Here is a 26821-nt window from a genome sequence, read left to right on the forward strand (position 1 = left end):
TTAAGTCTAGGTCTCTGTGAGCCTTGGTTTCTCCATCTGACAGGCACACAGAAGGCACCCATCCCAAGAGACTGAAGGAATCTAAGGTGGTTCTGGAGTGTTTGGGGGTGAATGCGCCCCACAGCACTCTGAAAGGCTTCCTAGAGGCCCAGACCCAACCCGCATGGGTGTCTGGGAACCCGCCCACTCCCGAGAAAGCCGTTTCAGTCTCCTTCTGTCCTGTTGCTGGCTCCCATCTCAGTTCCCACACTGCCCCTCACGTGACAGTGACATAGCTCAAAAGTGGCCTTCAGATCTTCCTGGAAAGCTCCTGGAGCCAGGCTTGGTAACACATATCTACAATCTTAAGACTGGGAGACTGAGGCAGGGTGATTGCAAATTTGAGTTCAACCTGGGCAATTTAGGGAGACCCCCCCCCCAATCTCAAAAATAAGTTAAAATTAAAACAGGCTAGAGAGGTAGCTCAGTAGGGGAAGCTCTGGGCTCAGGCCCTCAGAACAGCGACGCCTAGAACAGAACCTGGCTGCAGTGAGCACTACCCGTGGCCGTCACAGGAGGTGGGCGGGTGTCACCCGTGGGAGCACCGTGGCCAAGAGGCGGGATCTTGAAGACTGCGCGCCAGCCTGGCCATGACCCCGGCCCTTCCCCCGCTGTGCTCTCGCCTGGACGGCCCAGGGGGCGGGGCGGGAGGCCGAGGCAGGAGGAGGCGGAGCGCGAGCCAGGCGGCCGGCAGGGGACCCAGCGCGGACTTCCCCGGCACGCTCCGCCCCTGGGCCTGGCCGAGGGCAGCCGGCGGGCGGCGCGGAGGAGGCGGCGACAGGTGGTGCGCGGCGGGGCGGGAGCCTGGTCGGGCCATGGCCGCCTCGGAGCGGCTCTACGAACTGTGGCTGCTGTACTACGCGCAGGTGAGCCCGCGTCCCCGTGATCCCGCGTCCCTGCGTCGCCGCGCGCGCCCGCTGCACCTGCGCCCCGTGCCCGGGCGTGCTTTGCCCTGCGCACATGTGCGTGCCCGCCCCGCGCACGAGTCCCGCCTGGCCTGAGTCTTGCCGACCGGACACTGACCCTGTCCAGCCAGGGACACCGAGGCGGGGGATACCAGGCTGGTCAGGTGGAGAGAGGAAAAGGGACGCGGTTTGCATGTGGGTGCAGCGGGTGGGGTGATCGTGGCTAAAGGGCCGGGGTAGCTAGGGGTCTCCGCAACTCGCGTTGGGCAGGGAAGTGTACTCCTGCTACAGGGCGGACTGAATCCCTCACACCACACGCCCGCAGAAGTTGGGGTAACTGGCTCCTCCTACCCACCGTGTTCTGGTATGGGGTGGAGTGGGGCGGGGTGGGTGACCTGGGAGGACAGAGGCCTTTCCTGCAGAGCTGCCACCTCTCTTTCGGGGGCTACTTGGGGTGACCTCCGAGGGTAAGGACAGTGATCTGATTCAGTGACCCTCAACCCGACTGTCACACACCTGTGTCCCCGCTTTCCTCTGCGCTGGCTAGGGAGGGATCCAAGCTGGGTGACCCCTCCCTCCCTGCACCTGCCTGGCATGAGCTCCTGGCTCAGGTGTGCCCTGGGCACAATGGACTATTGTGCACCCCAGCCGTGTGTCACTGGAGGAAGTTCATGCCGGACCTGCAGTCCCTGGGGCCAACGGTCTCCAGGACTCCTAGAGCCCAAGCCTAATGGGCCAGGATCCGTTTGGTGGGGGGCTCAGGTTTTGACAGGTCCAGGCTCCAGCAGGTGGCAGTGCCTGAAATAGAGCCCTTCCTGGTAGGACCCAGATCCAAGTCTGTGCACCTCTATTTCCCTTGGGGTTCACCTGGACTTTGGAGAGGGGCAGCCACTGTGGTGGGGCAGGGGTCAGAGCAGGTTTCCCTGGCGCCACTGCTTCCCCCTACCCTGGCCTGTCTCCATCTCCAAGGTTGGCCCTGGTGGTGGACAAAGGGTCTGTAAAGAAGTCTGCCTGCCTCCTCCCTTTCATATTGCTCTGTGGCCTGGGGCAGCCACAGTTTCCCTATCTGTGGCCAGGTAAAGAGGTGCTCCTGAGGCCATGCTGCTGACTCCATTGGCCCTCATATCCATCCCCCCACCCAGTGTCCCCCAAGTCCCTCACCTCGCAAGGCTGTTCTGGGGTGCAGGCTGTCTTAACAGACATAGCCTTAGGACCCCGGGTAGGCAGGCAGGGAGCAGCCTGGGGCCTGGCAAACTAATCCAGGATGTGAGAGCCACCCGGAGCCGGGCGGGGCAGCCACTGGCCACTGGAGAGGAAGCCTGCAGCCTCCTGGTGCTGCCTTCCTGCTGGATGCAGGCGCAGTCCTGCCCCACCCCCGGTGCCAGACCCACGGAAGAATGGGGAACCCATAGGGTGCAGGGACCCTCGAAGCCAGGCAGTCAGTGCCCCCCAGCCAGCCACACCTGTGCCCCTCCCTTTGCTCGGAGAGCTGACTTCAGCTGGCAAACCCGTTTCCCCAGTTTGAGTTTGGGCGAGGGCTGAGGGGTACGCCCCCTTCCTGCCCTTCCTTTTCTCTTACACACCCTGGGTTAGCTCTCCTGCTCTCCTGGGGGAGGAAACTGAGGGTTAGGGTCCCCCAAGGCCGCTGATGGGGAAACCAAGGCAGAACAAGATCATGAGAACTGTTTCTTTAGCAAAAAGGCTTAGCCTGGCTGGTAGAAAACCTCAGGTGGGACCCCACCCGCTGTCCCGCTGCTGGAACCACACTGGGGCTACTTTAGTCCTCCCTGAGTTGGCAACCCTGACCCTGCCACCTTCCCACTCCTTAATATTTGGGTATTCCCTGAATCACCGGAGAGGAACTAGGCCCCATGGCAGTGATCAACCCAGGAAGCCATCCCGGAGGAGGCAAGGGGACAGGAACAGCTAGATCAAGCACGTGGCAGTGGATGGGCGGGGGACATTGAAAGAACTCTGGGGACAGAGGTGCCGCTAATGGTGGAGCTCTTGCCTGGAATGAGCAAGGCCCTGGGTCCTATCCCCAGCCCTGCAAAGCAGAAAAAAGACAGAGGACTCTGAAGCCACCAGGGCTTCCCAAGGTGGGGGTTAAGAGGGTGGGTGGGGACAAGGGGGCTGGAATGGCACCTGGCAGATGGACACCGGGGCAGCCTGCAAAAGCGTATGCAAATCAGCATGCAAATGAACGGCCCTCTTTCGGCTGGAGCCCTGGTATTTCCCAACACCGGGGGAGCTCCCAGCTCACAGGTGGGGCTGGAGGGGACTCCAGCTGTGCCATTGTAGAGGTCAGCCAGGCGGGCCATCCTTGACCTGCTTACTGCCATTGCCTGTCCCTTAGCCCTGCCCCAGGAGCTCTGCCAGGCCCTCTGCTCTCCCTAAGACCTAAGCTGGGCTTGTCCTTCCTGGACCTCAGTTTACCATCTGAGAATAAAGGGAGTCTGTATCTGGGTTTCTTCTCTGGCCTCTGTTTCTGGGAGAGAGACTGAGGCGACAGGGCCTTTAGCCTTGAGCTGGGGGTTGAGGGAGGGGCTGGGAAACTTTGGAGTTGTTATGGCAATGGGGAGCTATTAGAAAGGGGTGGGGTTAGGAGTCAGGATAGGAGATTCCCAGTTTCCATGGTCATAGGGAAACGACCGGTTAAACCCAGAGAGGTGTTATAGGGACCAGAAGGGCCACTCCTACCCAAGTTTCTCCTCCACAAGGGGCCAGACGGGTCCAGCTGCCTTGGTGCTTACTTGACCAACGGCTTCAATTGCCCCTGGCCTGCCCTCTAGTTCCCATCTCCCTGCTCCATCCCATGGCCTGAGGCTCTCTGAGCCTGGCCTGCAGTCCCTGTGATACAGCCAGGGCTGCCTTTGGCTGAACCCTGCCTCCCCCTCCTGATGCTGCCTGGGAAACCCCCTAGGCCAGAGAGGCCATCCTCAGCGGACCCCACTGCACCTGTCGTCCTTGTGCCCCTCTGTCCCTGAGGAGATGGGGCTGCTCTGATTGTTTCCTGCGATTGGTTGAGTCTCCTTACCTGTTCAGAGCTCCTCCCAGGGGCCACTGCCATGCACCTACCGAAGAGCCAGGGATGGCCTTGCCCTCCCCCTCCTTAGCTACTCTACCTTTGGGAGTACCAGACAGGGTGGCCTCAGGAGGATGCGGGCTCCACAGGGACTCTGCCTGGGCAGAGCTCAGAAGGCAAAGTACACTTGGACCTGTATGGGTGGGAACAGCAAGTAATAACCTAGGCCACTTGAGGGTTTGGGGGGCTAAGGCTAGAGCAGAGGGGCTCAGATGTGCAGGCTGGGTTTGCTCTAAAGATAAAGCTTGTTGCTGGGTGTGGTGGTGCACTCCTATAATCCCAGCACTTGAGGCTGAGGCAAGAGGATCGTTTCAAGTTCAAGACCAGCCTGTGTTACAAAGTGAGCTCAAGGCCAGCCTGAACTGCATAGCAATACCCTGTCTCAAAAAAAAAAAAAAAAGATGAATCTTGTCAAAGCCAGCTATGGTGGCACACAACTGTAATCTCAGCACTCAGGAGGCTGAGGCAGGAGGATTTTTACAAGTTCAAAGGCAGCCTGAGTTACAGAGTGAGTTCAAGATATATCGAGACCCTGTCTCACAGCAGCTGCACCAGCCAGCGTGGTGACTGATGTCTCAGGCAGGCCCCCTGGGTTCTGGGTTTGGAGCAGGTCAAGCAGGGTTTGGGGACAGACAGGCTCCGTGAGCCCCACCCCTGTGAGACACAGCACCTCTCCAGGCTCTCTGGGCTACCTCAGAGTTCCAGGTGGGAGGCAGCCATGTCCACCCAGGCCTGCCCAGCCCTGGAGAGCCCCTCACCTTGGCACACCCTGACACAGGTTGAGCCCCTGTAGAAGTGACCCTTGGTGTCAGGGACACCGCCTCCCCCTCTCCCCCCTGCCTCCCTTCTTCACGCCTGCAGCAGGACTTGTTTGCTACACCAGAGACCCCCCTGCCTCCAAACCCTGAATCCAGCCAGAGGACTGGGCAGGCCAACGGTGCAGGTGCAGTCCCAGGGTCGACATCCCTCTGGCCAGCCAGGCTTAGCTTGGTGAAGGCCACAGGGCCCTGGGAAGTCACAGAGGCTGTGGGGCTACCACAGAGGTGGGAGGTGAGGCTTAGGTCCCTCTGGGCTCCTCTCCCAACTCAGCAGAGCTCTGGTGCTCAAAAGGTCCCTGCATTTTGGGCGAAGGATACTTGACTTTGATGTAGAAGAGGAGACATTTTTGAAGGCAGTCAGGGCTCGGGGATCCCAGGTTAGCAGTCATGAGTAATCCTGGCCTTGGCCAGACTTCACTTGTATTATTCTAGTACTCTGGGAGGCAGGAGAATCACAGTGAGTTCAAAGCCAGACTGGGGTATATAAACATTACTGGGGTCCTCAGCAGTTTGTGGGGCTGGCACTGTGGAATGGAACTGTCCATCCAGAGGTGGGTCTAGGGGTCCACACCTGAGAGCACCCTCAGGCCCACTGAGTAGTAGCTGTGAAGTGCAGGGCTCCGGCCTTTCCCTCCCAGTCTGTGGTCACCTCTACCTCCTGGAAAGGAGGCTTCTCTGTAGAGACCAGCAGGGAAACATGATGGAGGAGGGCTCAAAACAGAGGCAGCCACCTCCATCCCCAGTTGCTGTGGCTCCAAGTTAGGGCTTGGCTATGTTCCCACACAAAGTCCAGTGGGGTGGCTGGGACATGGGTGGGCCACAACCATGAGTAAATTCTCATCCTGAGTCCGAGGCTTCGGGCTTAGGATGGGACGTGACGCCTCCAGTGAAGTTTGTCCCACAGCAGGGGTGGGAACCAGCTCCCAGATAGCAGCTCGTCAAGCCCCAGCCTCAGCCCAGCCTGCAAAACTGGTCTCTGGCCCACAAGCCCCACCCAGGGCAGGGCAGCCCCGCCCCACGGTGCCCCAGGCCGCACCCCCAGTGCCTGGCAGGTCCGTCGAAGCCTCTCTGTCTCTCGCTGGGCCAGGGTGCCCTGGCCCCCCCACATCCCTGCGGTCTGCCGGGAGGAAGCGGTCCCCCTCCCCCACCGTGACTCTGCGCTTCCTGCCCCTGCTGGGGCGGGAGGAGACATTTCCCGTTCACACCAGTTTCCCTGGCGGCGCCCAGACCCAGGCTCACCCCTTCCCCTCTTGCCCATGGAACCTGCTCTGGGCCCCGGGGTCCAGGTAACCAGTGAGGGTGGGTGGCGGTTCCAGGCCAGGTGGGGCCTCTCCAGGGATGCCGGCTTGTAGGTGTTGGAGCATGCGTGTGCCCGGAGTGCCTGACCAATAGTGCACGCTGAGTCCTGGGACACACAGTCCAGACTGGTTTCCCAGAGGTGCTGGTTGCAGAACTGGGAGAAGGAAGCAGGCGAGACACAGCTCACGACCTTGGGTGGGTGGCAGCTGGTGCACGGGAGTCCTGGTGCAGCTCTCTGGCACCCGTGTAGTCCTCAGCCACACTCCACTTAAGCCCCCTTTCCTATGTCAGTCCTGTACAGATCCAGGAGAATTAGGGAGGGGCCAGCAGCCACAGGGGTGCAGCTGAGCCGCAGTCGAGTCCTGGAAGGGGGCTCTGGTAGAGGGTGACCTTCCAACTTCCGGTCCTCTCTGGCTGTCATTGTCATCTCCACCCCCTCTGCTGTGCTGTGACCCCTGTCTCTCTTGTGCCCCCTCCTGTCCACACCCCTTCCCTCTCCTGCTCTCTGCACCCCCTACACCCACCTGTCCCCCTGCAGAAGGACCTGGGCTACCTGCAGCAGTGGGTGAAGACCTTTGTGGGCACCTTTGAGAAGAGCATCTCACTGTCCTCTCTGGAGCCACGAAGGTGAGGCTTGCTGTGTAGGAGCAGGCCAGGCCAAGGGCTAGGTCCCCAGCAGGCACCCAGTGATGCTCCCTCCCCACAGGCCCGAGGAAGCAGGTGCAGAAGTCCCACTGCTCCCCTTGGATTCCCTGAATGTTCTGGCCAAGCAGCTGGACCACAGGGACCTGGGACAGGCTCTACTGCTGCTCAAGCTCTTCATCGTCCTGTGCAGGTGGCCCCCATGGGGTCCACCCCAAGTGGGCCTGGGGGGAACCAGGAAGGGGGTGTGGCGTGTGAGTCTGATGAGAGTGACCTTCCCTGTCCCCAGGAACCTGGAGAACCTGGAAGCCGGCTGGGCCCAGGTGCTGCTGCCCCAGGTGCTGTCGCTGCTGACCGGGTTGGTGGCTGAGGTGAGGGGGGCTCTCGTGGGGCTGCAGAGGTAGGCAGCCGCTATGGCCCATCTTCATCTCAATGCCTCTCTCCCACTCCCAGCTGAAAGGACACCCCCGACCCCAGGAGGACCGGGGGACCCAACTGGAGAACGTGGCTCTCCATGCCCTGCTCCTCTGTGAGGGCCTCTTTGACCCCTACCAGACCTGGCGGCGACAGCACAGTGGGTGAGACCCAGCCTCAGGCAGGGGACCCAGAGGGGGCTGTGGTTGGGATGCCCAGGTTTGGGTGTGCACACCTGGGCCCTCGTGCAGACCAGAGGAGGGTGCACAAATGGGGCAATCCAGGTGGATGGAGCCCAGAGCCTGCCCTGACCCCTCAACTTCCTCCTCAGGGAGGTCATCAGCTCCAAGGAGAAGAGCAAGTACAAGTTCCCTCCTGCTGCTTTGTCCTGTGAATTCAGCACCTTCTTCCAAGGTTAGGCCCGCCCACTCAAGCCCCGCCCCGCCTGACGGGCACCACCTGGCCCCGCCTCCAAACCCGATTTGCCTTGCAGTTCCCCCGGCATACCCTTACCATAGTTGAACGGCACCTGCTTGATGGTTGCAGCCAGCCTTGGAGGAGACACGGTGTTTAGGGGTTCCAGAGGTCAAGTAGGAGCAGGGGCAGAGGAGAGAAAGGACACGCAGGGGCAATTTAACTTTCTTCCTGGGCTGGACCTAAGTGGGGTGTTGATTGGCCTCCTGGATTCTCCATCCTCCTGCCCTCCCGAGCCTATTGGCCACTTGGACACCACTGTCATCTGGACACCAGAAAACTCTGATTGGCTCCCCTCAAGACCCCAGATGCATTAGCCGCTCCACCTCCTACTCCCTGGCTCCTGAACGTCCAGCTGATGCCCACGTACCTCCAGCTGCCTACTCCCCACATCCTCTCTCTCCTTTCTTTGGAGGAAGAGTGGCCCAGCCTTGCTCAAAGGGTGCATGGTGGTCAGGGCAGTGGGAACACAGTGGCCTTTGATGTGCTCAGTGCCTCAGTGTCTCTGAGGCACAGAAGCCACCCACCTAGTCTGAAGTTGGTTCTGGTTCAGCAATTCTAGGAGAGGTAGCGCCTTAGGGCACAATCTGCCTCAGTTTCCCCCAGGACTGCTTTTTTGTTGTTCTGGGAATTGAGTTCAGTGCTTTCCCACTGAGTCACAACCCCCCCCCCCCACACACTCATTTTTGTTTTGATTTTTTGAAACAGGCTCTCATTAGCCCAAGCTTGCCTCAAATTTACAGTGATTCTCCTGCCTCAGCCTTCCAGGTGCTGGGATCACAAGGGTATACCACCACATCTGGCTTATTTTTTATTTTGACACAAGATTGCACTAAATTGCCCAGGCTGGACTTGAATTTACAGTCCCTGCCTCAGCCCCCCAAAGTGCTGAAATTACAGGTGTGCACCACTTGCCCAGTTATAGGCCCTCTTGCTGAAACAGACTAGATTTGGTGTCCCCCAAGATGACCCCCTGGAGGTGGCCAACCCCCACTGGCCTCAGGGTTCAGTCCTGCTACCCCTTTCTCTCTAGCCCCCCTCCTCCTCTCTGGCTGCCCCACCTTCCTGGGATGCTATTGTTACCTCTTCAGCAATGTCCTCACCCTTTCAAAAGCCCCCTCCGCCCAAGTCTCCCCAGTGCCTGCCCCACATGACCCGGGGCTGGTCTCTTCTGCTGAGTTTCAGCCCTGGGCCTGGCATCCTGTCCAGCTTTGCTGGAGCAGGGCCAGGCGGGCCTCCTGCAGATGAGGCTGTGAAAGCCCCTAGAAATCCCTAGCCAGATTGCAGGTGGGAGTGGGGGTATGTCCAGGCGTCCCCAAGCAGGGTACAAAGTTCCACTTGTCACTAGGAGATTTGTGTCTGAGAAATTGAACCCTGGCTCCCTGTGGGGAAGTGAAGGGAGCAAGTGCTCACCCTGTAGCCCCCAACTGGGATGTAAGATTGGGGAGCTGGCTCAGGTCTGAGGGCAGGGCCCTGTCCCCAGTACACAGTTGCAGAGCCCGGGCCGAGGCCGAGGTGAGTCCTGTCCTCAGGTAGGGGCTCTCACTCTATGTTCCCACACCAGGACACCCACTTCCTGAGCCGTCTGCTTGCTGTAGTCTTGCAGCTTTGGTGAGACCATCTTGTCCCCTCTGCTTGCAGAGAGCTTTCGTGATGCAGACCGTCTGCCTCCCGTGCTGCTGCTGCGGTTGGTCCACCTCTTCAGTGCTGTCCTCGCGGGAGGAAAGGTAGCCTGCCAGGGCAGCAAGCGGGAGCCTGGGCTGCAGGCTCAGCATGGGCTCCCCTGCCCATCTCTGGCCATCCCTGTCCTTGCCTGCAGGAGAACGGGCAGTTGGTGGTAAGCACCTGCTCTGTGCAAGGCCTGCTGGACGTAGTGCAGAGCTGGGGCTGCCGGGCGGCTCGGGACCCTCGCCTCGTGCCACTGGCCCTAGAGGCCCTGGTGGGCGCCGTCCACGTTCTGCATGCCAGTCGCACACCACCCCGCGGGCCAGAGCTCCGTGCCCTGCTGGAGGGCTACTTCCGTGTCCTCAATGCTGACTGGCCGACACATCCCAGCTCCGGCCCTGAGGAGGCCCTGGTCGCCCTGCGGGTCAGCATGCTTGGTGGGTGCTGGGGTCCCGGCTCCTGGGGAGGGGCACTGAGGAGAGAGCCCCACTATGGTAGACAGGTGGACCAGGCAGTATGGGGAGGACAGGATGGCTGCTGCTGCTGCTGCCACCTCTGCTGGGCTCACGTGGGCCTGATCTTGAACTTCGTGTAGACGCCATACCGATGATGCTGGCCTGTGACGATCGGCCTGTGCTGCAGGCCACCTTCCTGAGCAATAACTGCTTTGAGCACCTCACTCGCCTCATCCAGAATAGCAAGGTGCGCAGGGCTCAGGCTGGGCTACGGGCACCAGGTTGCAGTGAGCAGGTGTGGCCATGGCCCACTTCGGTGGGGGTCTGGGGAGTGGGAATGGTTGTCCCCTGGGCCTGAGCATGACTCCAAATGGCTGTAAGCCCATAGCAAGGCAGTGTCATGGGAGGAAGGAGCAGAGAATGGGGCTCAGCCCCACACACCCCAGTGCTGGTTGGGGCACCATGCCTTGGACTCAGGGCACCACTTCCCTCTGGGGCAGAGCCCTGGCAGCTGCCCTGGTCCTGCTTTAACCCCACCTCTCCATCTTCCTTCCCTCCTCTGCCCCCTCTACTTGTGCTCCCCTTCCCAACAGCTGTACCTGCAGGCCCGGGCGCCCCCTGAGGGGGACAGTGACCTGGCTACCTGGTTACTGACCGAGCCCGATGTCCAGAAGGTACCGCCCCGGGGCTGCCTGGCTCTGGCACTCCTCCTAGGCACTGCCTGCCCAGCTCCCTCTTGGAGTCTTTTCTGCACTCTAGCAATGGGGTGGGTAGCCCATGCTCGCCCACCTTCCAAGCCCACCCCAGGGCTGGGACAGGAAGTGGCCTCTCGCTGGTGTCAGAATTGGGTGCTGGGTATGGCTCTGCCAGACACTGGAAGGAACCTTCGAAACTCGGCCTTCTGTCCTGCTTCTCAAAAGGGGACCCAGAGGCTGATGCAGAGGGACTCTTCTGTCATCATGGGTGGAGGCAGGGTCCCTGGCAGGGCATCTCCCTTGTACGTACCCTCAGCAGGTCCCTGGTTGCACCCCAGGCCCTCAGGCTGTGCCTGTGTCTCACCTGTGTGGGGCTTGAGGAAGCTGCAAGGGCCCCAAGCCTGGCTTTGTCATCATCAGGTGGCCCCATGTCCACTGAACAGTGGTCCTTTTCTGAGACTGTGTCCATTCTTTTACCAAACAGGCAGAACAAGCTGGCTCCCCCTTTTCTTTTTTTCTTTTTATATGTTTGTTTTTGAGACAGGGGCTTACTATGTAGCCCAGGCTGGACTCAAACTCACAGTGATCCTCCTGCCTCAGCCTTCTGGAGTACTGGGATTAATAGGAATGTGCCATCACTCCTAGCTTCCCTTTTATTTTTTTGTTTTTGTTTTATTTTTATTTTTGAAACTGGGGATCAAACTCAATGACCTCACACTTGCTAGGCAGGTGCTTATGCCACTGAGCTAAATTCCTGGCCCTCCCTCTTATTTTTATAGACAGAGACACTGGGGCCTGGAGAGGGGAAGAAGGTTGCCTGACCCATATGGGAAAGCTGGCCATAGCTAGGATTAAAAAGGTTCCAGGCGGAGGGCTGAGGATCTACTGGTGGCTTGGTGTCCCTGTCACCCCTAGGGTGGGGCAAGGAGCAAGCAATGTGGCCCTGGTGTCAGGTCCAATCAGGCCGAGCCAGAGTTCCCACCTGGGTCTCGGGGCAGGGGAAGGGGCAGGGGCAGGGGCAGGGTAGGACGAAAGGTCTCGAAGGTTCTTCTGGTTGTAACATCCTGCCATTGATTGTCCTGCTGTCCCCCACCTGCTGTCAGTCATGTGGGTGGTGGGCATTTGCTGACTGCTTGCACCTGCGGGGATATGGTGGGGAGGCTAAGTCTATCAGAGGATGGGAAAGGGGTGCAGCGTGAATGTCCACCGTGGGTCTGTCCCACTGAGGCCTGTCCCAGCCCTGGTTTCCTGCCAGGCCTCTGTCTGAGCAGGGCTGGCCAAACTGCTCACAGAGGCTCTGGGGACAGATAGGGTCACAGCAGTCGGGACAAATAGAGGGCTTGGTGCCCAGACAGGCTTGCTGATCCATCCCATGCTGGGGCCCCCACAAGCCTTGGGGTCCAGGCTGCTACCAGCTGTGACAGCCTGCACCTGTCTCTCCCTAAGGTCCTGGACCAGGACACTGATGCTATCGCTGTGCACGTGGTCCGCGTGCTGACCTGCATCATGAGCGGCTCCCCATCAGCCAAGGTGAGCCTGCTTTTAGAAGGATTCGAGGTGGCACTGAGTGGCTCCCAGGAGAATACTGCTTCCAGGGGCAGAACAAGGGAGCTGGGGAGGTGCCTGCCCTGCCCCCACAGAACTGCTGGGCATGCCAGGCAGGTATGGTCGTCAGCCTCCTGAGGTGCACCAGGCCCCGTCCCTCTGCTACCAATCACCCTGAGGCAGAGCCAGGCAAGGGAACCCCAGGGATGCCCTCCAGGGTCTCTGCGGGGTGTGTGTGTGCCCCAGGGCTACACACATGCTCATGGCCTGCACACCACACCATATTCCTCCACAGGAGGTGTTCAAGGAACGCATCGGCTACTCACACCTCCAGGAGGTCCTGCAGAGCCACGGGCCCCCCACCCACCGGCTGCTGCAGGAGCTGCTCAACATGGTGAGGGCAGGTGTTGGGGTCAGGGATGCCTGGGTGCAGGGAGGTCACCAGCCAGGAGGGCTGTCTGACAGCGGCCCTACTACAGGGCCATCTGAGCAGTGTGCTGCTGGGGGTCAGCCAGCCCAGGCTGTCACTGAGGCTCTGAGACAGGCAGGGCTGGAGTTCCTGTCAGAGGTCAGCATCCCTGAACACCTCTTGCTCTGTGAGCAGAGGCGTAATACACGGTGCTTTCTCCTGCTAGAGGCAAATAAACCAAGACAGGAAGTGGGCCGTGGGCAGGATGCTGGTATTGCCTGGGGACAGTCACACCATCTCTTCCACAGGCTGTGGAGGGTGATCACAGCACGTGCCCACCTCCACCGATCCGCAATGAGCAGCCGGTGCTGGTGCTGATGCAGTGGCTGCCAGCGCTGCCCAGCGGCGAGCTGCAGCTCTTCCTGGCCCAGCGCCTCCGGTGGCTCTGTGACAGCTGTGCTGCCAGCCGGGCCACCTGTGTGCGTGCGGGCCTGGTGGGCTCCCTGCTGGAGACACTCAACGTGGGGAGCGCCCTGGGGCCCCAGTGCCAGGAGCAGCTGCTGGCCCTGCTGCAGGCACTGGGCCGAGTTTCCCTGAGACCCTTGGAGCTGCGTCGCCTGCTGCGTCCCCCACCCGGGCTGGACTCAGATAGAGCGGAGGCCGAGAGGGCTCGCCATGCGGGCGCTGTCATCCGGGCGCTGTCAGGCATGGCCCGGCACCAGGAACCTGCGCGCTCCCTGCACTACTTTGACCTCACGCCCAGCATGGCGGGCATCATGGTGCCGCCCGTGCAGCGATGGCCAGGACCTGGCTTCACTTTCCACGCCTGGCTGTGTCTGCACCCCACGGACCCAGCGCCAGTCCCGGCTCCTGCCCGGCCACTCCAGCGAAAGCAGCTGTACAGGTGGGTGACGCCTGGGACCGGGGACCCACTGCCAGGGCGAGCAGGAGGGGGCGGACGTAACCAGCTTGCCTGCCCTCAGCTTCTTCACCAGCAATGGCTCAGGGTTCGAGGCCTTCTTCACTGCGGAGGGGACCCTGGTGGTTGCTGTATGCACGCGGAAGGAGTATCTGAGCATGAGCCTGCCGGAAGTGTCCTTCGCCAACTCTGCCTGGGTGAGGCCTCGCCCGCCCTCCCCACCACTTTTGTGGCTTCCCAGTGTGCACATGCGTGTGTGGAGAGGTTCAGGTTATCAAGTCCCAGATTCACCCTCATGCTCTGGCTCCTGTTCTAGCACTGCGTGGCCATCGTCCACGTGCCTGGGCGCCGGCCCTTCAGCCAGAACCTGCTCCACATCTACAAAGATGGCCATCTGGTCAAGACGGCACCCTTGCGATTCCCCTACCTCAATGAGGTGTGCCAGGCAGGGCTTGGGAGGATTCGGGTAGTGAGGGCTCCTGGGGCACTACGGGCGAAGTGGGGCCTGGAGGTCCTGTGTGCCCTCCCCCTCCCCCTCACCTGTATTCCAAGACACTGGGCCTTGGAATTCAGCAGGAAAAGCCAGGCATGATGGCACATGCCTAGAATCCTAGCACTCTGGGAGGCTGAGACAGGAGGCCTCAAATTTGAGGACTATTCTGAGCTACACAGTGAGAGGCTGTCTCAAAAAAAAAAAAAAAAAAAAGAATTCAGTCTCTGGAGTCTGTACAGCCAGTGGGGTCACCAGGAGGATGTGGATATAAGTGGCACCTCAGGCTTGGCTGAAACTGACCCATTCCAACCCCAATCCCACAGCCTTTTTCCTCCTGCTGCATCGGCTCTGCTGGGCACCGTACTACGATCACCACCACGGGGCTGCCCATGGCACCGGTCCCCACGGCCCTGACCCCCACACATCCCTCCCTCACCCGCTCCCAGTCAGTCCCGGCCTCCTCGGGGCTGGGCTGGGGGTCCGGGCTGGTGGCCCCCCTGCAGGAGGGCAGCATCAGCTCCACACTTGCAGGTACCCAGGACACACAATGGGGCAGCCCCACGTCCCTGGAGGGTGAGCTGGGGGCTGTAGCCATCTTCCATGAGGCTGTGCCAGCAGCCGCCCTGCGGACACTGTGTGCCCTGGGTATGTAGCCCTCTGCCCCAGCCCTGTCTCTGTGCCACTGTGCCAACACTGGGGGCTGGGTCTTACAAGGTGCCAAGACCAGGGACCTGCGCCCCAGAGGCTAGAAGGCATTGCTGGGACTCCATCCTCTAGTCTGGCTCTGGATGGGGTTTGGCTAGAGTGACAAAGAAATCTGACACCCTCCGCCCCATCCCAGGACCCAATGAACCAGCGCCCTTCAAGCCCGAAGGTGACCTGCACGAGCTGGGAGCCAAGCTGCTCCTCCATTACTCTCCACAGGTATCTGGGGGACGGTGAGGGTTGTGCTGGCCCCATACCTTGTCTGCCAGCCTTTCCTCTGCCCAACCCTTGCCACCTGCTCACTCCTCTGCCCCAGGCCTGTAAGAACAACATCTGCCTGGACCTTTCCCCCAGCCACGGGCTGGATGGCCGCCTAACAGGACACAGGGTGGAGACGTGGGATGTGAAGGTAGGTATGCAACATGTGTGGCAGTCCTGAGTATGTGGCATGGGTGTGATGGTGGGGCTGGGCCCTGTGAGGGTTGAGAAGACCTACTTAAAACAGCCAAGCTTCAGCCATGTGAGGTGGAGCACAACTGTAATCCAAGCATCTGGGAGGCTGAGGCAGGAGGGTTGTTTGAAGTTAGAGGCCAGTCTGCGCTAAATAATAAGTTCAAGACCATCCCAAACTACATGGTGAGACCCTGCCTTAAAAAATCAAATGAACAGGGGCTGGGGATTTAGCTCAGCGGCATAAGCACCTGCCTTGCAAGCAGGCGGTCATGAGTTCGATCCTCAGTACCGATAAAAAGTTAAAAAAAAAATCAAATGAATAAATAAGCTAATATTCCTTGGATCCAGGCTCCCTGACTGGGTGCTCTGGGGGGGCACTGCAGGACAGGACTTAGGTTGGGGGCCAGCCTTTCATTGTAAGCCCTCCCCCAGGATGTGGTGAACTGCGTAGGGGGCATGGGTGCCCTTCTGCCCTTGCTGGATCGAGTGGCTGCACAGCCCCTAGAGGCCGAGGCAGGGCCAGCTGAAACGCATGACCTCGTAGGGCCTGAGCTGACCTCTGGCCACAATGTCCAGGACCTGCGCCTCCCACTGGGCAAGTCTTCCGGTGAGTGTTCCAGGGCCTGGGTCGTGGGACAGAATCTGGGTGGGTGTGATGGAGTTTGGAGTGCTTAAGGCCTCCTGGCCCCCAGCAAGCCCTTGACCTCCCTCTGTCCCTCTGGTGGCCGGCAGAGGACCGGATGGAGAAGAATGCGGTGGCTGCCTTTCTGCTGATGCTGCGGAACTTCCTGCAGGGCCACACTGTGAACCAGGAGAGCCTGGTGCAGTGCCAGGGGCCGGCCATCATAGGGGCCCTGCTGCGTAAGGTGTGTCTTATGTTCTGAGCTAGGGGACAGAAAGGCAGACCAGGGTGGCATTTGAGGAGACAAGAGGCTCTAGGGAGAGGTGGCCAGGCAGGAGGTGGCACCTGACCTTCAGCAGTGGCAGGAGTGGACCCGGTCATACCTGTGGCTGTGGAGCCTGCACCAGACGTAGTGGCAGGGACATGAGTGGGCAAGCCTGACATCTCTACCTGCTCCTCCTCCTGCTGCAGGTGCCCAGCCAGGGCATGGACATGAACGTGCTCATGTCCGCCCAGCTGCTGATGGAGCAGGTGGCTTCGGAGAACAGGGGGACCCTGCTGTACCTGCTGTACCAGCATCTGCTCTTCAACTTCCACCTCTGGACCCTCAGCGACTTCGCGGTGCGCCTTAGTAGGTGTCTGGGGGCAGGGGAGGGGGCGTGACACTGACCTGGGAGGCCTAGCAGCCATGTGGCCCAGGCTGGAGGAGCTGAGGGGTTCTCTGGGGGTGTCCCGCTCAGGCCACATCCAGTGCATGACCAGCATTATCCGAGAGCACAGACAGAAGCTGCGGAGGAAGTACGGGGTGCAGTTCATCCTCGATGCCCTGCGTACTCACTACGGGTGAGGCCGGGGGATGAGGGGGGTGGGGGCAGCTGCCCTGACCCCAACTCCCGGCTAGCCTGGCTGGCCTGGCTGGCCTGGTTCGCCCTTCTGTCACCTCACCCCCACCCCCGCTAGCCCGCAGCGGGAGCGCCCCCTGGTGGCGGATGATCTGCGGACAGTGCAGACCTCCCTCCTGGGCCTGGCCCGGGAGCTGCTGGTGCGGAGCTTCTCGGCAGAGGACCTGCAGGTCCTGCTAAATTTCTTGGCAGCGATGGGTGACGACAACCAGGTGGGCTGGAGATGGACAAGGGTGAGGTTTGAGGATGGAGGGCCATGGACCTGGTGGCCAGCAACCTCGCGTCCGCAGGTGGTGGGCGTGCTGGACCTGCTGCTGGGCCTGCTCCAGGTCCCCTCAGCACAGGACTCCCTGGCTGTGTCCCTGCTGGAGCCCGGGAACCTCGAGGTGCTGCTGGCCCTGCTGGTGCATCCAGGGTCACCACCGCTGCTGCCCGACCGAGTCTGTAAGGTACACCTCAGCATCCCAGGGCGGCCTTGGGTCAGTGGGTGACGCCACCCTTCACTAGCCTGTGCTGGAGCTGAATGCTGGGAGAGACTCTGAGACTTCCTGTCTCAGAGTGAGTCCTGGCCCGTAGTGACCCACCCCCACGGCCCCCACAGATCCTGCGCAGACTGCAGCAGAACGAACGCCTGCCTGAGCGGAGTCGCCAGCGGCTTCGCCTGCGAGACAGTGGTCTTCTGGGCCTCACTGCCTGCCTTCCCAAGGGGACCTCTTCCCCCCAGCTCTGCCAGGGCCTCTATAGTCTCTTCCTGGGGGCAGGTACGACAGGGCTGGGGTCCAGAGGCAGCCCAGTTGGTGGGGGGACACATCTCAGCCCTCCCTGCTGGGCCAGGCCCCTCAGGTTCCCTCTGCCTGTCCCCCCAGATAGCCTGAACCTCTCGGACCTGCTGGCTGTGGTGCAGCTGTCCCTCCAGGCTGACCTCAGCGTGCGCCTGGACATCTGCCGCCAGGTGAGCGAGAGAGGGAAGCTCAGGGGCGGGGCCTCCACACAGACAGCTGGGCAATTCTTCATCACCACGCTTGGCCCCACAGCTCTTCCACCTCATCTACGGACAGCCAGATGTTGTACGGCTACTGGCCCAGCAGGCTGGCTGGCAAGACGTGCTGACCCGGCTGTATGTCTTGGAGGCCGTCGTGGCCGGTGGCCCTCCGCCCTTTGCCCCAGAGCTGCCTTCCTCGCCAGAGCCAGCCCTGTCCCTGCCATCCACTGAGTCGCTGGCAGATCCGTCCGATGTCTTCCTGCCCTCAGAGGCTACCAGCCCCGATCCTGATGCCTTTTACCAAGCTCTGTCCCCATTCCGCACGCCCTTTGACCTGGGCCTGGAACGGGCCAGCATGAGCTCAGGCACCATGGCCATCAGTGGCAGCAGCAGTGGCACCCTGACACCAGCCAGCCAGCCGGGCACCCCTTCCCCGTTAGATGGACCTCGGCCCTTCCCCGCCACCCCTGGCCGGCACAGCTCCAGCCTCTCCAACGTGCTGGAGGACGGCAGCCTCCCCGAGCCCGCGGTGAACGGGGACGACACCTCCAATACAAGCAACCCTCAGGTGAGGGTGCTCAGGCTGGCGGCAAGGCCTCTTTGAGGGCGTGGCCATCTCTGAAACCAGGCCGAGGCTGTGGCTGGGCCTGGTGCTGCCCCCTTGTGGCAGTCACCTGAAGAGAGGGTGTCCTGGAACCAGGCAAGCATGCTGAGCCAGGCTCTGGGGGGTCCTCAAGGAGTCCGTAAAAGCCAGGACACCTGGTGGTGGTTTGTGGTGGTGCACCATGGCATGCTCTAGAGTAATCCCAGTACTCTGGAGGCTAAGGCAGGAGGCTAGCTATAAATTCAAGGCCACCCTGAGCAACACAGTGAGTTCAGGGACACCCTGAACTATACAGCAAGACCCTGTCTCAAAAAACTAAAAAAAAAAAAAAAATTACCCAACTTTCTCTTCTATTTCTGGTAGGTGACCCTACACTGTTCTTGTAAGCTCTTAGTTCAGGGCCAATTGTTAGCTGAATTTTCTGTGGTCTCTATCAGGGGTGCTGAGTGGGGCCAGAGTGGGAGGCTTCCCAGCCCATCACCACACACACACCCCCGCCTGCGCCCACAGCAAACCCCTGAGGAGGAACTGTGTAACCTTCTCACCAATGTGCTGTTCTCGGTGACGTGGAGGGGCGTGGAGGGCAGCGACGAGGCCGCTTGGCGGGAGCGTGGCCAGGTCTTCTCAGTGCTCACCCAGCTGGGCGCCTCAGCTACGCTGGTGCGCCCACCTGACTACATCAAGCGCAGGTTCGAGGGCAGCTGGGCAGGGTGTGGGCTTGGGGAGCTGGGGCAAGGGAGGCAGTTGGGGAATAGCCCCTTCACTCACCCGCTTCAGCCTCCTGGAGATGATGCTGGAGTCCGCCCTGACCGACATCAAGGAGGCCTCCCCCGGGGCCCTGGCCAATCTCACCCAGCAGGCGCTATGGCTTCTTCGGCTGCTGCAGGACTTCCTGTGCGCTGAGGGCCACGGCAACCAGGAGCTGTGGAGCGAGAAGGTGTGAGAGTGGGAGGGAAGGTGGAGGCACAGCACGCAGGCCCAGAGCAGTGCACAGCCCCTACCTGGCCCTAGCCTGGACTTAGCCTTGCTGCCTCCCCATGGACCCAACTCCCCTACCCTGGCTTCCTGGGGTGGCAACATTTGTCATGAACATATCGTGTGTGTTTGTATGTGTGTGTGTGTGCACCTGTGTATGGCAGCTCTTTGAAGGGGTGTGCAGCCTGCTCGATCGCCTGGGAGCCTGGCCACACTTGGCCAACAGCACGGCCGACCTCCGGGAGATGGCACAGATCGGCCTGCGCCTTGTGCTCGGCTACATCCTGCTGGAGGACCCGCAGGTGAGCATGGAGCCAGAGGCGGGAAGGGGCAGCAGGTATGGGTCTCTGGGAGTTCTGGGTGCACCCGTACCACCCCCAACCCCACATCCCCTGTGTCTACCCACAGCTGCATGCCCAGGCCTACGTGAAGCTGCACACCCTGCTGCAGACCTCGGTGCCCACCCGCCGTGAGGAGGCCTGCTACATGCTCTCCAAGCTGGAGGCTGCGCTGGGCCGGGCTCTGACAGCCTCACAGGAAGAGGTGGCTGTTGAGCGCACACAGTCCCCAGCTGCAGCTGCTGCCTCGGAGCGCTGCTCCTGGCTGGTGCCACTGGTGCGCACGCTGCTGGACCGTGCCTATGAGCCACTGGGGCTGCAGTGGGGCCTGCCCTCCCTGCCGCCCACCAATGGCAGCCCTACATTCTTTGAGGACTTCCAGGCCTTCTGTGCCACACCCGAGTGGCGGCAGTTCATTGACAAGGAGGTGCATGGCCTAGGGGAGGAAGGAAATGAGTGGGACCTGGTTGGGAGAAGTGTGGGTTGGTTACTGGCCCCTTGTCTGTGCTGTCCCACAGGTTCAGCCCACCATGTCGCAGTTTGAGATGGACACGTATGCCAAGAGCCATGACCTCATGTCGGGCTTCTGGAACACCTGCTATGACATGCTCATGAGCAGCGGGCAGCGGCGCCAGCGAGAGCGTGCACACAGTCGCCGGGCCTTCCAGGTGTGTGGCCCGTGGTGGGGACAGGCCTGGAGATGGGGCTGCTGGGCCTTACCACCCCTTTTCCTCCCCTGCAGGAGCTGGTGCTGGAGCCAGCCCAGCGGCGGGTGCGCCTGGAGGGGCTGCGCTATGCCACTGCCCTGAAGCAGCAAGCTGCACAGTACTCAGTGGCTCTGCTGCACTGGGAGGCCACATGGCGCCAGCTCTCCAGTCCCTGTGGGGCCTGGGCACTAAGGTGGACAGGGGCAGGGCTTGGTGGGGAGGATGCAGCCTGCAGTACCTCTGGAGTAGGGTCTGGGAGGGAGGGCCTTCTGCCTACCAGTGACCACCACCGGGGCCCATCTGTAGGGAGCCCCCAGCCCCCCACTGGAAGCTGTCCAGTGCTGAGACATACTCACGCATGCGTCTGAAGCTGGTGCCCAACCATCACTTCGACCCCCATCTGGAAGCCAGTGCCCTGCGAGACAACCTGGGTGAGAGAAAGTGCTGTGCTGGGTCCACCTGGTGAGTGTGTCCCTGCTTACCTCTCTCTGGCTGAGCACCCTCGACCTCTTGCAGGGGAGACCTGTCTGATGCCCACTGAGGAGGCCTCACTACCTCTGGCTGTGACCAAAGAGGCCAAAGTCAGCAGCCCAGCCGAGGAGCTGCAGGAAGACCAGCTCGGGGAGGACGAGTTGGCTGGTCTGGAGACACTGTGAGTGGCAGGGCTGGGAGTTGGCCCTGTGCCCCTAGACGGGACAGGATGGCAGGCAGGGCCTTTGCTCCTGTGTGTACACCTGCTATGGAACAGTTCTTGAGTACTTTCCTGAAGTCTTTGGGAGTCACGTAGGTAACAGGTAGTAACTGCTGTTTTATTTAGTGGTACTGGGGATTGAACCAAGAGCCTTTGCACTGAATTGCATCTGCAGCCTTTTTTATTTTGAGACAGGGTCCTGCCAAGTTACTAGGTTGCTCAGGTTGGGCTTGAATTTGTGATTCCCCTGTCTCAGCCTCCCAGAGTGCTGGGATTACAAGTGTGGGTGGCACAGGGGTGGAGAACTCAGGACTCGGTGGTTAGGAAGGGCTGCCAAAGCTGCCACTGAGGTGGGTCCTGGCCCCCAGGATGGAGGCGACAGAGCTGGATGAGCAGCATGAGAAGCTGGTGCTGTCGGCTGAGTGCCAGCTGGTGACAGTGGTGGCTGTGGTCCCGGGCTTGCTGGAGGTCACCACACAGCACATCTACTTCTACGATGGCAGTACTGACCGTGTGGAGACTGAGGAGGGTGCGTCCTGATGGGGCAGGGTGAGGAGGCTTAGTGGGGACCACAAGCCAGGGTTGGGCCAGGGCTAGTGACTCCTGAACCTCCTGTGGCCTCTGCAGGCATCGGCCATGACTTCCGGCGGCCCTTGGCCCAGCTGCGGGAGGTCCACCTGCGGCGCTTCAACCTGCGCCGATCGGCGCTTGAGCTCTTCTTCATCGATCAGTCCAACTACTTCCTCAACTTCCCCTGCCGGGCCGCAGGGGCCTCCACCTCCTCTCCTTCCCAGGTGTCCAGGGCCCAGCCCAGCACCTCGGCCTCCCACACTCATGTCCGAAACCAGGTGTACTCCTGGCTCCTGCGCCTGCGACCGCCCGCCCAAGGCTATCTGAGCAGCCGCTCCCCGCAGGAGATGCTGCGTGCCTCGGGCCTTACCCAGGTGAGAACCTGGGTGACGCTGGTGCCCGAAAGTCAGGGGTACTGAACAGCCACTGGCTCACCTCCCATCTGCCCTTGCTTCCCAGAAATGGGCCCAGCGGGAGATTTCCAACTTTGAGTACCTGATGCAGCTCAACACCATCGCCGGGCGGACCTACAACGACCTGTCTCAGTACCCTGTGGTGAGGACCCCTGCCTGCCTCTGCCAGCCTGCTCAGCTTCTGTTCCCCGGGGGCTGAGTCCCAAGCTGGGTCCTGACCAGCTGTGCCCTGAACCCCCCAGTGCTGTTCCCTGCCGATGCACACCCCGCCCTGCTGGTCCGGGTTCCTGTTCCCCCCAAAAGAACATTTCATACCCTGCCCAGAACAGTCTCTCCTCCGCTGCAGTCTGCCTTCCCCATGGTGCCCCCAGCCTGTGAGCAGGTTCTGTGCCCATCTGTTGGTGAGGGCAGGGCACGATGGGCAGGCAGGACCCTCATGTGCCCCCTTCCGTGGGCGGCCAGTTCCCCTGGGTCTTACAGGACTACGTGTCCCCGACCCTGGACCTCAGCAACCCGGCTGTCTTCCGGGACCTGTCCAAACCCATCGGTGTGGTGAACCCCAAGCATGCCCAGCTCGTGCGGGAGAAGTGAGCATGTGGGCAGGGAGGGCTTATCGGGGTGGGGATGGGGAGGGGAGATGCTGATGCTGATGCCCCCTGCCCATGGCCCCAGGTATGAGAGCTTCGAGGACCCTGCTGGCACGATCGACAAATTCCACTATGGCACCCACTACTCCAATGCAGCAGGTGTCATGCACTACCTCATCCGCGTGGAGCCCTTTACCTCCCTGCATGTCCAGCTGCAGAGTGGCCGGTGCGCTGGGGGTGCCAGCCAGGGGAGGCCCTGCCCTTCCCCCATCCTGCTTCTCTCTGTCTCCTCACCTTGGCTTGGGCTCCATCCGCCAGCTTTGACTGCTCCGATCGGCAGTTCCACTCTGTGGCCGCCGCCTGGCAGGCACGCATGGAGAGCCCGGCCGACGTCAAGGAGCTCATCCCTGAGTTCTTCTACTTCCCGGACTTCCTGGAGAACCAGAATGGTAACACACGGACGGATGCTGGCTGCCGCGCGGGTGCAGAACCCGGGCTGGCCTGTCTGAGGGGTGCAGAAAGAGTGCACCACTGACCCGGGTCTCTGCTAGGCTTCGACCTGGGCTGCCTGCAGCTGAACAACGAGAAGGTGGGCGACGTAGTGCTGCCCCCATGGGCCAGCTCTCCTGAAGACTTCATCCAGCAGCACCGCCAGGCTCTGGTGAGGAGGTGACCACTCACAGACTGGGGATGGCCAGGGCAGGGGTCACAGCAGGGAGGTTCCTCTGTGCCAGCACTGAAGGCCCCCTCATACCCCTAGGAGTCAGAGTATGTGTCTGCCCATCTACATGAGTGGATCGACCTCATCTTTGGCTACAAGCAGCGAGGGCCGGCAGCCGAAAAGGCCCTCAACGTCTTCTACTACTGCACCTATGAGGGTGGGCACACATGGGGGCTGGGGTGCAGATGTGGGGGGGGGGCCTCAGTGGGCACAGACAGAGTCCTCGCCGCTCTCCTCCCTCCCAGGGGCCGTGGACCTAGACCACGTGGCGGATGCACGCGAACGCAAGGCCCTGGAGGGCATCATCAGCAACTTTGGGCAGACTCCCTGCCAATTGCTGAAGGTAGGATCAGCCTGGGGGACAGTGGTCACAGTGCCCAGACCCTGGTGCTGACTCGTCACATGTCTGCAGGAGCCACATCCACCCCGGCTGTCGGCTGAGGAAGCTGCCCAGCGCCTGGCCCGTCTGGACATTAACACCCCCAGCCTTTTCCAGCACTTGGACCAGCTCAAGGCCTTCTTTGCGGAGGTGAGAGGAGGGCAAGGCCTCAGCTTCCTTTGAGTGGAGCAGGTTGAGTCCCACTGACCTCACCCACCACATGGGGCATCCTGATGGAAAGGCACCTTGGAGTCTGAGCTGGACCCAGGAAGAATATGGAGGCAGGAGGGAAAGCCGCCTTTCTGAGAGCCAGGACATGCTGTAGATTCACCTGAGTCTCAGAAGGCCTTAGGGAGGTGAGGATGGAGGGGCTGTGGCCTTGGACACCTCCCTGCCTGCATCCTCAAGTGTTGCTCCCAGGCCTGACGTCTTTAGAGTCCTCTCTTTCTGGGCCAAGGGGATGTGGGGTAACGAGGCAGGAAAATCAAGGTGAGGCTAAGCATGGTCCACTGGAAGGACCTTCTGCGTCCATCCCAGCCTCACGATCACTTTCAGAGATGACACCCCACCCCTCGCATACCCACTGACTCTTGTGCCCGTTTCTCAGAGGCACCTCTGGGATGCTTAGTCTTGCTGCCTAGTGGCAGAGGGCAGGGAAGGGATGGTGCCCCAGAAAGCAGACTGCTGGCACTTGGCACTACCAGCCTTGTACTCCTCTCTTTTTTCCCAGCTTGCACTTGTCCCCACAGGTGGTCAGTGACAACGTGCCCCTCGTGCTGGCCCTGGTCCCCCACCGGCAGCCCCATTCCTTCATCACCCAGGGCTCACCAGACCTGTTGGTAGGTGCAGTGGTCAGGGCCCCCACCTCCACTCCATCCCCTCTCTAGCTCTGCCCCAAATCCACCTGTGCCCCACTTTGCCTGCAGGTGACCGTGAGTGCCAACGGGCTGCTGGGCACCCACAACTGGTTGCCCTATGACCGAAACATAAACAACTACTTCAGCTTCAGCAAAGATCCCACCATAGGCAACCCCAAGTAGGACACTGGGCTGGGCTGGATAGGGGTGGGCTGTAAATGCAGGCTGTCACCTGGCAGCAGGATCACCCAGAGCCTGGGTTTCTGCTCTGTGGCCTGGCTTCACCTACTTGCCTTTCTTTGGGTCAGGATGCAGAGACTGCTGAGTGGCCCGTGGGTACCAGGCAGTGGTGTGAGTGGGCAAGCCCTGGCAGTGGCCCCTGATGGAAAGCTGCTCTTCAGCGGTGGCCACTGGGACGGCAGCCTGCGGGTGACAGCACTGCCCCGTGGCAAGCTGTTGAACCAGTTCAGCTGCCACCTTGGTACGAGCAGCCTTGACACTGGGGAGTGGGCATGCAAGGGGCAGGGTGGGTCCACAGGACAGCCTGGGAGGATGTGACCATGGTATCCTGCCCTCCCTGTGCAGATGTAGTGACCTGCCTAGCACTGGATACCTGTGGCATCTACCTCATCTCAGGCTCCCGGGACACCACGTGTATGGTGTGGCGGCTTCTGCAGCAGGTACACCTGGTGGGCAACCCTGTGGGGTCTGGGAACCCGGGCCTCCAGCCCACCTGCCCTGTACCCACTCCCTCCACTACTGTGAACCAGCTCAGGGCTCTTTGGCTGGGAAACGGCCTTCTCTTTCCTGAGCCTCAGCCTTCTCCTCCGGGCCCAGCCCTAAGCCAGCCCTGGTTCCCACAGGGTGGTCTATCCATAGGGCTGGCACCAAAGCCCGTGCAGGTCCTATACGGGCACGAGGCTGCAGTGAGCTGCGTGGCCATCAGCACGGAATTGGACATGGCTGTGTCTGGATCTGAGGTGCGTATACATATGCGCCCAGGGGTGGTTGGGTTCACTGGATACCATCCCTGGAGCCCACAGTGAACCTGTCCTTCCACAGGATGGAACTGTGATCATACACACTGTACGCCGGGGCCAGTTTGTGGCAGCACTACAGCCTCCAGGGGCTGCACTTCCTGGACCTGTGTCCCACCTAGCACTGGGGTCTGAAGGGCAGATCGTGGTCCAGAGCTCAACTCGGGAACGCCCAGGAGCCCAGGTAAGGGGAAGGAACATCTAGCAGGTAGCAGGTCAGATTTGGAGGGTCAGTTGCTGACATGCCTGTCTTCCTCCAGGTCACCCACACCTTGTACTCATACTCTGTGAATGGGAAGTTACAAGCTTCGCTGCCCCTGGCAGAGCAGCCCACAGCCCTGGCAGTGACGGAAGACTTTGTTTTGCTGGGCACTGCCCAGTGCACCCTGCACATCCTGCACTTGAACAAGTGAGCCCCACCTTGTGTGCATGCATGGTCCCTCAATGTGGTGGCCACTGGCAGAGAACAGGAGTGCCCCCCCATGGATCCATGTACTGTGCATTCCAGCTCGCCTCATTATTCATGCGGAGCTCTTGCCGCGGGCCCCTCTCAGCCATGCAGCTGCAGGAAATCTCTTTATGTCTGAGGGTTTCCACTGATAGGCTGGGGGAAGGGGTATAGAGGATGAGTAAGCCACATCTGGCTGCTAAGTGAGTCCCCTCAGAGTAATGAACTCCTTGCACCCCTCCCCTGCTCTAGACTGCTTCCAGCCGCGCCCCCGCTGCCCATGAAGGTGCCCATCCGCAGCGTGGCGGTGACAAAGGAGCGCAGTCACGTGCTGGTGGGCCTGGAGGACGGCAAGCTGATTGTGGTGGGCGCAGGGCAGCCCTCCGAGGTGAGGATCTGGTCGGGGAAGCGGGCTGGAACCCGCAGGGGGCCTCGCACTTGGCTCTCACCCCTGCCCCTGCTACCCCGATCAGGTGCGCAGCGGCCAGTTCGCGCGGAAGCTGTGGCGGTCCTCGCGGCGCATCTCCCAGGTGTCCTCAGGGGAAACCGAGTACAACCCTTGTGAAGCGCGCTGAGCGCGCCCACGCGGCTACTCAAGCCCCGCCCCAGGACTCGGGCTCCGCCCTGCTGATAGGTCCCGCCCCTCCGGGCCGCGCCGGTGGAGTCGCCGGAAGTCCCGCGCCTTGCAGGCTGAGGGCGGGAGACCCAGGATCGGTCGGTCTTCGTGGCTGGGGCGGCGCATTTTGCACAGTCTGGGCCAGGACCCCGCAGCTCCCGAGTTCGGGTCCCCTGGCGAAGCACAGGACCGTTCGTGGCCTTAACCCCCCAAGGCGGTCCCCGCTTGCCCGTCTAGAGCAATAAAACTGGCCTAGTTTTGTAGCCGGTCCGTCTCCGAGTATGCGCGCATCCGGCGTCTCCCATCTCAGCGACCGTGGGGCCTCTGTTTACCCAGCTGTGCCGCCCTCGCCCCTGG

The 26821-nt window shown here is 61.1% G+C and overlaps 1 protein-coding gene across 6 annotated transcripts; it reads left to right on the forward strand.

Annotated features, from left to right (window-relative positions):
• Nucleotides 1-758: 758 nt before the first annotated feature.
• Nbeal2 (neurobeachin like 2) lies at nucleotides 759-26727 on the forward strand. Of its 6 annotated transcripts, none has more exons than XM_013160230.2 (54): nucleotides 762-905; nucleotides 6685-6773; nucleotides 6853-6981; nucleotides 7078-7159; nucleotides 7242-7366; nucleotides 7534-7616; nucleotides 9318-9403; nucleotides 9496-9778; nucleotides 9937-10043; nucleotides 10390-10470; nucleotides 11938-12021; nucleotides 12332-12430; nucleotides 12754-13349; nucleotides 13429-13561; nucleotides 13681-13800; nucleotides 14181-14502; nucleotides 14699-14781; nucleotides 14879-14971; nucleotides 15448-15622; nucleotides 15748-15881; nucleotides 16109-16268; nucleotides 16378-16480; nucleotides 16598-16751; nucleotides 16830-16988; nucleotides 17141-17300; nucleotides 17406-17491; nucleotides 17574-18089; nucleotides 18636-18814; nucleotides 18903-19062; nucleotides 19265-19402; nucleotides 19509-19865; nucleotides 19957-20106; nucleotides 20181-20338; nucleotides 20452-20576; nucleotides 20662-20797; nucleotides 21205-21365; nucleotides 21464-21780; nucleotides 21866-21961; nucleotides 22282-22406; nucleotides 22492-22632; nucleotides 22725-22855; nucleotides 22958-23067; nucleotides 23167-23284; nucleotides 23373-23470; nucleotides 23540-23656; nucleotides 24256-24345; nucleotides 24433-24542; nucleotides 24672-24844; nucleotides 24949-25043; nucleotides 25227-25343; nucleotides 25426-25584; nucleotides 25661-25809; nucleotides 26101-26236; nucleotides 26322-26727. In XM_013160230.2, the coding sequence occupies exons 1-54, from the start codon at nucleotides 855-857 to the stop codon at nucleotides 26421-26423; spliced, it is 8241 nt and encodes a 2746-aa protein (XP_013015684.2). In that variant the 5' UTR covers nucleotides 762-854; the 3' UTR covers nucleotides 26424-26727. The 6 variants fall into 6 exon arrangements, 4 of the variants coding, with proteins under 4 accessions (XP_013015684.2, XP_013015685.2, XP_063117134.1 ...); XM_063261064.1 differs by lacking the exon at nucleotides 762-905 and adding an exon at nucleotides 6018-6133; XM_013160231.2 differs by lacking the exon at nucleotides 10390-10470.
• Nucleotides 26728-26821: the final 94 nt, after the last annotated feature.

The sequence above is a fragment of the Cavia porcellus genome, unplaced genomic scaffold (genome assembly GCF_034190915.1).
Source record: "Cavia porcellus strain 051 isolate PalLab524CR breed Dunkin Hartley unplaced genomic scaffold, mCavPor4.1 scaffold_14, whole genome shotgun sequence".
Lineage (NCBI taxonomy): Eukaryota > Metazoa > Chordata > Mammalia > Rodentia > Caviidae > Cavia > Cavia porcellus.

Bases quoted from the DNA above. Each gene is read 5' to 3' on its own strand.
- Nbeal2 (XM_013160230.2), top strand. From the start codon at position 855: ATGGCCGCCTCGGAGCGGCTCTACGAACTGTGGCTGCTGTACTACGCG. The intron at 6,982-7,077 runs GTGGCCCCCATG...CCCTGTCCCCAG, and splicing joins CTCTTCATCGTCCTGTGCAG to GAACCTGGAGAACCTGGAAG. The intron at 12,022-12,331 runs GTGAGCCTGCTT...ATTCCTCCACAG, and splicing joins GCGGCTCCCCATCAGCCAAG to GAGGTGTTCAAGGAACGCAT.